At 52.8% G+C, this 10,054-nt stretch overlaps 1 protein-coding gene across 1 annotated transcript in view; it reads left to right on the forward strand.

The window, feature by feature from the left end:
- The first annotated feature begins 597 nt into the window (after positions 1–597).
- Positions 598–10,054, forward strand: part of LOC137838515 (uncharacterized) — a 31,335-nt gene continuing 21,878 nt past the window's right edge. Inside the window, exons 1-3 of the mRNA XM_068647760.1 lie at positions 598–706; positions 823–1,427; positions 1,545–1,917. Of these exons, the coding sequence (XP_068503861.1) occupies positions 598–706; positions 823–1,427; positions 1,545–1,917 (1,087 nt within the window). The remainder of the gene's footprint in view (positions 707–822; positions 1,428–1,544; positions 1,918–10,054) is intronic.

The raw sequence follows: 10,054 nt of genomic DNA on the forward strand, positions 1-10,054 counted from the left end.
CCTCTGGCATTGCTATCTGAAACATCCATCTTGCTACCTCAGGACCATCTTAACTCACTCCTGAGCCACGACCCGAATGAACCCTCGTGTTCCATAGACAGGGAAAACGACTTCCACATCCGAGTCCGCATCCCTCCCCGAGGGATGCCCATTTGCGCTGACGACAGGGCCACCAATGGGGTGCCCTTCGTTTTTGTCTACTCCGCGATCTTCAAAAGGTTGAAGCTGCGACTCCCCTTCACCTTCTTCGAGAAAGAACTGATGATGGAGTTGAACGTCGCACCCTGCCAACTCCACCCCAACGCCTGGGCCTTCATCCGGGCGTTTCAGATCCTGTGTAACCACTTTGGGCACAACGCCTCAGTGGAGGTGTTCCTTTACTTCTTTGAGGCGAAGAAACCAGGGGATAGGTTTTGGGTCAGCCTGAACGGGGTTGCTGGACGGGTGCTTCTGGGCCTGTACCAGCAGTCCTTCAAAGACTGGAAGGGCAGATTTTACATGATATCCGCCACCCCACAAAGCCCTCATCTGCTCGAGGGGTACCCCCTCTACTGGGTTCCCCAGGTTGAATTTAAAAAACCCAAGGACCTCGAGACCATGGCCCCCTACGAGCGCGAGCTGTGTGGGCTGCTCCTGGGGGCTAAGTTTGACTCCGCTTGCCTCATCAAGGATGAGTTTGATGTGGTTTCTCTGAAAAAATATATAGGTAGTTCTTTCTCTGCCGCCCCTTAGGACACTTATACCTCCTCATGCATGCTCTTATACGTTTCACCTTGCTTGCGTCTCTTAGCTGTCTAATTTTCCCCTTTCTTGCCTATGCAGATTCAATGTCAGGGAAAGATAGGAGGTTGGCGGTGTTAGAGCTTGCTAAACATCGAGCGACCAAAGGGATTGGCTCCTCCTCTTCCACCACTGAGCCAATTGAAGCCCCTCCACTCTCGGTCGCGCCAGCTGAAGGCCCCGAGCAAGGGAAGAAAAGGAAAAGACTGGTGAAGGCCTCTTCGCTTGTATCTGTTGCTGCTGCTGCCTCAGTGGAAGAGGAAAGCTCTGGCTCCCCCCTCATTCACCGCCAGAGGAAGAGGCCAGTGGTCGAGGGGGCCTCGTCCCTTCAGCCTGAAGAGATCGAGGTGGTGGAGGTAGAGGAAGGTTCACCACCTCCCCCTCCCTCTATTCGACCTGCCCCAGAGCCCGCATGTCCACCTTCTCCTTGCCAACAATTGCCCCCAATCTCTCCACCGCCAACTTCCCCCCCAGCAGGCCAATCACCTGGTCCATCCGCTCACCCTGCTGGGGGTGCTTCTGCTCAAAACGAGGGTGCCCCGCCTCCGCTACCAATCTCCACCGCAAATGCTGAACATGGTGGGTCCGGCTCGCGCCCAAGCAACTCTGGGGCCAACCATGAGAACTTCAGCAGAGTTATCTCCATGGTGCGACAGCACATCAGCAACGGGGAGCTCGTCGACTGGAGCGGGGAGGAGATGGATGCACACCTTGCCAAGCAGGTGGTGCTCTCGCTGGAGTTCTCCACCCAGCATCGCAAGCAGAAAGCCCTGGAGAAAAGGGTGAAGGAACTTGAGCACGACAAGGAGTCGCTGCAAAGTGACCTTGAAGCCGGTCAGGGGGCTGTTGAGCTGATGCGAGGCATGGTGGAGAAGGCCAGGAAGGAGTATTTGGTGCAGGTCCAGGAGACCATCAAGATGGAGATCTTGATGGGGCAGACTGTTGGTCTTCTGGACTGCAAGGTGGTAGAGCTACAGGCTGAGAACTCTTCCTTGCGCGAACGGAATACTCAGATGGTGGAGGAGTTACAGGCTGAGAACGCCTCCCTACGTCAACAGGATTCTCAGCGGGTGGAGATGCTTAAGTCCGCCAAAGAGGCAACTGCTGCTGCTGAAAGGAAGCTTGAGGAGGCAGTGGGCAAGCTGTCTGAAGCTGCCTCCTCCCTTGCTGCCCTCACCACGCAGAGGGATGCTGCAGAGGCTTCGAGGCGAAGTCTGGAGGCGGAGAAAGAGGACTTGATGAACGTGGGCGCTGATTCCCTCATTGATGGATTCGAGCTGGCGCTCGAGCAAGTCCGCTGCGTCCTCCCAGAACTGGACCTTTCACAATTCAGCATTCATCACTCGGTGGTAGATGGAAAACTTAGGCCTCCTACTCCCTGAATCTCTTCCCTTTTGTAAATTTGACTTCTCTGTACAAAGCTTCATTCTGTAACCTTACGTTTCTGCACCATTCAACTCATTGTAACTGACAATTGTATGAACATCTCTGGTGATATACCTTGATTTTAACTGCTCCATTTCTCTTTGTATTTTCTTTGAACTTCACTTATCTTTATGTGCGCGACTAATTGTTAGCTAGTTTAGGTTCAGCGCGATCTTGAGCTTCGTCTTTTACTTTGCGCACAACTAAGTGTTAACCAGCTTAGGCTTAGCGCGATCTGCTTCTCTTACTCTTTGCGCGACTAAGTGTTAACCAGCTTAGGCTTAGCGCGATCTGCTTCTCTTACTCTTTGCGCGCGACTAAGTGTTAACCAGCTTAGGCTTAGCGCGATCTGCTTCTCTTACTCTTTGCGCACGACTAAGTGTTAACCAGCTTAGGCTTAGCGCGATCTGCTTGATCACGACTGGCTATTCCCTTAGCTTGGTGTTTAACAGTCCTCGTGCGCTGCTTTGCACTACTAGCCAATTACCGACAACTCATCAGTGATCGCTCTTTAGTCTTTACTTAGCTTTCTCTGTCGCTCTAGCGCTAAGTGCATAAAGGACTTTGACATCGATCGCTCAAAGTGATGCCTCGTCTTGGGGAAAGAAAGTGTTTCTCGCTAACCCCTTTTCCTTTCCCCAAGGTCATCACCCTTTGGCGGGTTGAGTCGCTCATTCCCTGTCTCACTCCTGGGGTGAGAAAGGTTTCTGACTAAGAGTCTTACTGGGCCAATATTGGTGTATGCCAAGTGGGTAAGGACGTTTTGTCAAAACCTTTCCTTTCCCTCCCTTGGTCTTACTAGCACCCCTGGCTTTTCAAACCTTTAACTGCTTGCGCTCACACCTGGGGTGAGGAAGACTTAGATCGGTGCCAGTACTTGCGCCTTGGGCAAGTAGGGCCTAACCAATCACCTGCACTTGCACTTGGGGCAAGGAGGATTTTAACTTTAATACTTGAGCACACTTGATATGCTGGAAATTTTTCTTTAATTGGGTGGCCTCGTTAAAAACCCTCTTTAGGGAAAAGAGTGCCCCCTTGTCTGTTCAACTGTTTCCACCACATATAAAGCATGTGTCTTTTAGCGCGAGAACGCCATTACTGTACAACTTTAACTGAAATAAAATTTTAAATGGGTGGCGTTCCACGTTCTGGGGATTGCTCCTCCTTCCAAAGTCTCTAGGCGATAGGCTCCGTTCTCTAACGTCTCCACCACTCTGTACGGGCCTGTCCACTTTGGGGATAACTTGTTCTGCATGTCATTCTGATGCGCCTTTCTCATCACCAGATCACCTTCCTGGAAGCGCCTGGGCCTCACTTTAGAGTTGTGCCTCCGCTCTACTCTTCTCTTCACAGCTTCAGCACTGACTCTGGCCTCTTCTCGCACTTCGTCTAGCAGATCCAGATTCACCTTACGCTCTTCATTGGACTCTTCAGCAACGAAGTTCAAGAATCTTGGGGAGCTCTCCTGTATCTCTACAGGAATCATGGCGTCTGTCCCATAGACAAGGCTGAAGGGTGTCTCATGGGTGTTGGACTGTGGGGTGGTGTGATAAGACCATACAATTCTGGGGACCTCCTCTGCCCAGCCTCCTTTGGCCTTGTCTAGTCTTCGCTTCAGCCCCCTGAGCAGCACTCGATTTGCTGACTCCACCTGCCCATTTGTTTGTGGGTGCTCCACTGAAGCGAAAACCTGTTGTATCTTTAACTCTTCACACATCTTCCTCAGCTGATGACTTGTGAACTGGGTGCCATTGTCGGAAACCAGCCTCTTGGGTATTCCGAAGCGGCAGACAATGTTCTTCCAGACGAAGTGTTCGACTTTCTGTGCGGTGATGTGTGCAACTGGCTCTGCCTCCACCCACTTAGTGAAATATTCGATGGCCACAATGAGGAACTTCATCTGCCTTGTCGCCAGGGGAAAAGGTCCTAGGATGTCAATCCCCCATGTATGGAATGGCCACGGGCTATGGATGGACCTCAACTCCTCAGGGGGTGCCTTGTGCCAATCTGCATGCAGCTGACATTGTTTGCATCGCTGAGCAAACCTTATGCAATCTTCCTTCAGCTTTGGCCAGTAGTACCCCGCGCGGAGTACTCTACTTGCCAAAGCGCGACCACCTACATGGCTTCCGCACACCCCCTCGTGCAGCTCAGACATGAGTCTGGTGCATTGCTCGCCGTGTACACAGATCTGCACAGGGTGAGAAAATCCAAATCTAAATAGGCTTCCATCTATGAGAGTAAACTTACTTGAACCCCTCTTTATTCTTTTTGCCTCTGCCAGATCGAGCGGGAGTACGCCATCTTCTAAGTATAGCTGGTATGGCGTCATCCAGGTGTCGGGTTCCTTCTTCGCATGAACCTCCATCGACTCATCGGTCTTTGAGGGTCGCGATCTCACCCTCGGTGCTCTCAGCGTTTCTTGGGTCAACGACCGATGACCGATCGTTAGACGCTCCATTGACTTGCATACGTGAAGCACCTGGTTGTCTGATACGAACGCGCGCGGCACCTTCAGGGTCTCCTGAATGACGGTTCTCTGCTTCCCCCCCTTGCCTGAGCTGGCCAGCTTGGCAAGCAGGTCTGCTCGGGCATTCTGCTCTCTTGGCACGTGCACTAACTCAAACTCGGCGAAGGACGTCTTCAGGAGCTGCACATACTCCAGGTAGGCTGCCATCTGGGGGTCCTTTGCTTGGAACTCCCCGGTAACCTGCCCGGTGACCAGTAACGAATCGCTCTTGGCCAGCAGATTTCTTGCTCCCATTTCTCTTGCTAACAACATTCCTGTGATCAGGGCCTCATACTCCGCCTGATTGTTGCTAGCTTTGAAGGCGAAGCGGAGGGACTGCTCGATCAGTACCCCATTTGGTCCTTCCAGGATGACTCCCGCGCCGCTTCCCTGCTGATTAGAGGAGCCATCCACCGATAACACCCATCGGAAATTTAGCCCTTCTGCAGGTGTCGCGATGGATGATAGCTCGACTACGAAGTCCGCGAACACCTGCCCCTTGATCGGTCCTCGGGGCTCGTACTGGATATCAAATTCCGACAATTCTACTGCCCATTTGACCATCCTGCCTGCTACATCAGGTTTCTTCAATACGTTTTGGATAGGCAGGTCAGTCATCACGACCACTGTGAAGCTGTGGAAGTAATGCCTGAGTCTTCTGGCTGAAAACACCACCGCCAGGGCAGCCTTCTCGAGGGCCTGGTACCTTGTTTCAGGGCCTTGCAGCACCTTACTCACGAAGTAAACAGGCCTTTGGGCCTGGTCCTGCTCTTGCACCAGGACTGAACTGACTGCCCTCTCCGTAACAACAAAGTATAGACGAAGAGGGATGCCTACCTGGGGCTTTCGCAGGACTGGTGGGCTCGCCAGGTACCCCTTTAGCTTGACAAAAGCCTCCTCGCACTCCTGTGTCCAGAGAAATCTGCTGTTGCGTTTGAGACACTGGAAGTATGGGTGACCTTTCTCCCCACCAGCAGACATAAATCGGGACAGTGCTGCCAAGCGACCGGTGAGCTGCTGCACCTCCTTCACCGTCGTTGGCCTCCTCATTGCCACGATCGCCGCACACTTCTCCGGGTTGGCTTCGATTCCTCGCTCTGTCAAGAGGAAACCCAAGAACTTCCCAGCCTCCACACCGAATATGCATTTCTCAGGGTTGAGCTTCAGCCTATACTTGGCAATGGTGGTGAATAGCTCTTCCAGATCAGCTGCATGATGCTTCTTCTCTTGGGACGTAACCACCATGTCATCTACATAGGCGTGTACGTTCCTTCCCAGCATGGGCGAGAGCACCCTATCCATGAGCCGCTGGTAGATAGCCCCCGCATTCTTCAACCCAAATGGCATGACCTTGTAGCAATAGCAAGACCGTTCCGTCATAAACGCGGTCTTGCATTCGTCCATTGGGTGCATCCTGATCTGGTTATACCCTGAGAAAGCGTCCAAGAAGCTGAGTAGCTTTCCCCCCGAGGCGCTATCAACTAGAGCATCTATACTGGGTAGGGGGTAAGAATCCTTGGGGCACGCCTTGTTGAGGTCAGTGAAGTCCACGCACATTCTCCACTTGCCGTTTGCCTTCTGCACTAGTACCACATTCGCTAGCCACTCGGGGTACTGGATTTCTCTGATATGCCCTGCGACAAGGAGCTTCTGCGCTTCGTTGTGGATCACCTTCCTCTTCTCCTCGTTGAATTTCCTTCTTCTCTGTCGCACCGGTCGAACCATGGGGTCCATCGATAGACGATGGCAGAGGAAATCGGGGTCGATTCCTGGCATGTCGGATGCTGACCATGCAAAGGCATTCTTGTGCTTCTCAATCACACCCATGATCAGCCTTCGCTCTTCTTCAATGAGGGATCCCCCCAACTTGAATTTTCTTCCCCTGATGTCCACCTCGACCCATCCTTCAGCTGGGTGGGGCCTTCTCTCACTGGCAATGACCGCTCTCGCGATCCCTGACCCGCGAGGAGTGATCGTGCCTTCCTCTTCTTCTTCAACTTGGGCTACCTGGGAGCCCCCCACCGCAGCGTTCTCCATCCTCTGAGCGCCTTGTGTCTCCCTGACCGCCAATCGCTCTTCGCGCACGCCTGGTGGTGGTTTTGTGGTGACATGGCACACACTTCTTTTTTGCTTCAAGCTGTTCTCATAACAGCGTCTTGCCTCAGCCTGATCCGACTTGATGGTTATCACGGCCCCTTCCATCGACGGTAGCTTCAACTTCATATGCCTTGTCGATGGTATTGCGCCCAGTCTATTGAGCGTTGGCCTCCCCAACAGGACATTGTACGCAGAAGGGGCGTTCACCACCAGGTACTTTATCTTTTCAGTGCAGGCTGTCATTCCGTCAGTGAACGTCGTCCTCAGCTCGATGTATCCCCGCACTTCTACCTGATCCCCTGCAAACCCGTAGAGACAACCAGTATACGGTCTTAACTGATCAGGGGACAACTGTAGCTTGTTGAATGTTGGCCAGAACATGACATCCGCCGAGCTTCCTTGATCTACGAGTACTCTATGCACCCGTCTTCCTGCTGTGATGAGAGAAATGACCACAGGGTCGTTGTCGTGCGGGACAACGTCTCGTAGGTCAGCTTTCCTGAAGATAATGTCCACCTCAGGGTAATGACTCTCATTCACTGCATCTACCGCCATCACCGATCGAGTGTATCTCCTTCTTTGTGAAGCTGTGCATCCCCCACCAGAGAAGCCTCCAGCGATCGTCTGCACTTCCCCATGCACAGGGACTTCATGCTGTTGTTCTCCAGTTTGGGATCCTGACGCGCGATCACCCTACGGCTCACGCAGGTAATCTGCTAGAAAACCAGACTTCACCAACTCTGCCAGTTGGTGTCCCAGCGCCAAACAGGAATGAAGTGTATGGCCAAAGGCCTGATGGAACTCACACCATTCATTCTTCTTCCTTCCGAGTACCTTATCTGTCTTCTCTGGTACTCGTAGTCTTGCTGCTACGGCAGGAAGGGCGATGAGATCCGCCAATCCCACCATGAAGTTGTATCTCGGGGGTGCATTATTCTCCCTTGCACGCCCCTTGCTCTGGTCTTTGCCTGGTGCATAGGGACGAGGTTTTTCCCGCACCTTCTTCCCCTCTTTGGCCTCATGCACCCTTGCTTGCTGTGGTTTTCCTTGCCCTCCACGCGGTCTGGGTGGTGCAGCACTTCCCCTCTTCTCAGAAACCTCTGTTTCTGCCACTATGTGCGCCACCGCACGTCGTCGGATCTCTGCAAAGGTGCTGGGATGGCTCCTGATGAGAGACTCGCTGAAAGGGCCAGGCAGCACTCCCTTCTTAAACGCGTGCACAAGCATATCTTCATCTTTGCTGGGTAGTCTAACCACTTGTGCCCCAAAGCGGTTGAGGTAGTCCTTCAGCGACTCCCCCTGGTATTGACGCACGTCGAACAGGTCGTAGGACACCACTGCAGGTGCCTTGTTGACGATGTATTGTTCAGTGAAGAGCTTCGAGAACTGAGAGAAAGACGTGATATGCCCTTCTGGTAAACTCACGAACCACTCCATGGCGATTCCGCTCAACGTGCTCATGAACATCTTGCAGTACACAGCGTCTGAGCCCCCAGACAACATCATCTGGGTGTGGAATGCCGTCAGATGCGCCTCCGGGTCTTCTACCCCCTTGAACGACGCTTTTACCCCCACCAGGTTGGGAGGCACCATGGTTCCCATGATCTCAGGGGAGAATGGCATGGGGAATGCCCTTGGAGGTGAGGGCTGCCTAGACACCCTTTCGTCAACAATGTGCTCCCTCTACGCTTGTAGCGTCCTCCTCAACTCTTCGTTGACACGATTCAGCTCGTCGTTCCTGCTTTGCGACGCAGCCAACTCCGTCTGCATCCTTTCTTGTTCAACTTTCGACGCTGCAGCGTTATCCTGCAGCGTGCGCACCATTTCCAGGACCTGCGCCATTGTCACAGCTCCTTCGTCAGCGGATGGCGCAGGTGATGGTTGTCTGTTTCTAGGCATCTTCTCTATCAAAGAAACTGATAAAACTCTGGTGAGCTTTAAAACTGTGGTATATATGGGACAACGATTCACTCGGGCCCCACGGTGGGCGCCAAATGATCCTGCCGGCAACTCGAACGTGGGTGAATCGCTTCGTAACACTCTCTGCCCTGTCTTCGCGACTGCGTCTCCTGAAGAATCACCCTCTGAACTTTCTCTCAGATGTCTTCAAAATGTGACCTGCAAAATACACAGACGGCGCCTCTAGCGGCCGTTTGCACTCCGACGATCAAGTTAGTCCAACAGAACCACCAGAAACTGGAAACTAGTAATGTGTGTGTGAGAAAAAACTTGCACTCTGTTTTTCGTCTATCTTTTTTTTTCTCCCTACTCTCACTCTAATTCTCCCTTTTATCTCTCTTTCCCTGCTTCTGGGCATAACAGAATTCTGTTATGCTTTTCTGGCATGTGTCAGAACCCTGTTATGCTTTTCAGAGAAAGCGTACCTTCAAAATCAGCAATGGGGAGCGTGAGAGTCTGCGCATGTCTGTGCTCGGCTGCGCCTGTCTGTACCTTTAGCGGTACGGAGTGCTCTTTTGTCTGGACCGCACCCCTCTCAGATGATGACACGTGGAGGCCTGCAACTCACATCTAACCACACACGTGTCACTTACTGGAAGGGCTCTAGCGCCTCTCTTTGTCTGCCTAAGTTACGCCTTTGCGGAATAACTTAGGATGCTTCTCTTATCTGGGTAAATTGCATACTCTTAGGAGAACGTCAGGTGTGGCTGGTCTAGGCACACTCACCAAACGTTACCCTCCGCGTAGGCGACTTACCCTTCACGATGCCACGCACGTAATGGGTTGAGGGAATCACCAATCACCGACTGGCTTACTAGTTCCCTCAGGCCACCCTCGTGCACGATTCCTTGAGGTGTGCTCATGCGAGGTCCATGCGTAACGCTCTCGCTGGGAACCTTAGTCCCCGTTTAACTGCGTGTAACACGAGACCCCGACGACAGTACACCCGATGACTGATCAGTGTTTATTCGCTTATCGCGCTCTGCCTCCAGGCGCGAGCCTAGGAACTGATCTGCTGGTGGTCACTTGGCTACTGACCACCGATCACCATTCTGGGTGATCTATCCACCGACCTCTCTGCCACCTGATCTGTCGGTGGTAACTTGGTTACTGACCACCGATCACCTCTCTTGGCGATCGTCCCCCTGACCTGTCTGCCACCTGGTCCACGTGTCACCCTGCGAGTGGTCCACGTGGTTCTCTGATGCTGACGTCATCGACTACCGATGACCGATCTTGTGAGCTATGGTGAGTTTCAAGTGGTGGCACTCCATCACTTATCTT

Source organism: Phaseolus vulgaris, chromosome 4 (genome assembly GCF_000499845.2).
Source record: "Phaseolus vulgaris cultivar G19833 chromosome 4, P. vulgaris v2.0, whole genome shotgun sequence".
NCBI lineage: Eukaryota > Viridiplantae > Streptophyta > Magnoliopsida > Fabales > Fabaceae > Phaseolus > Phaseolus vulgaris.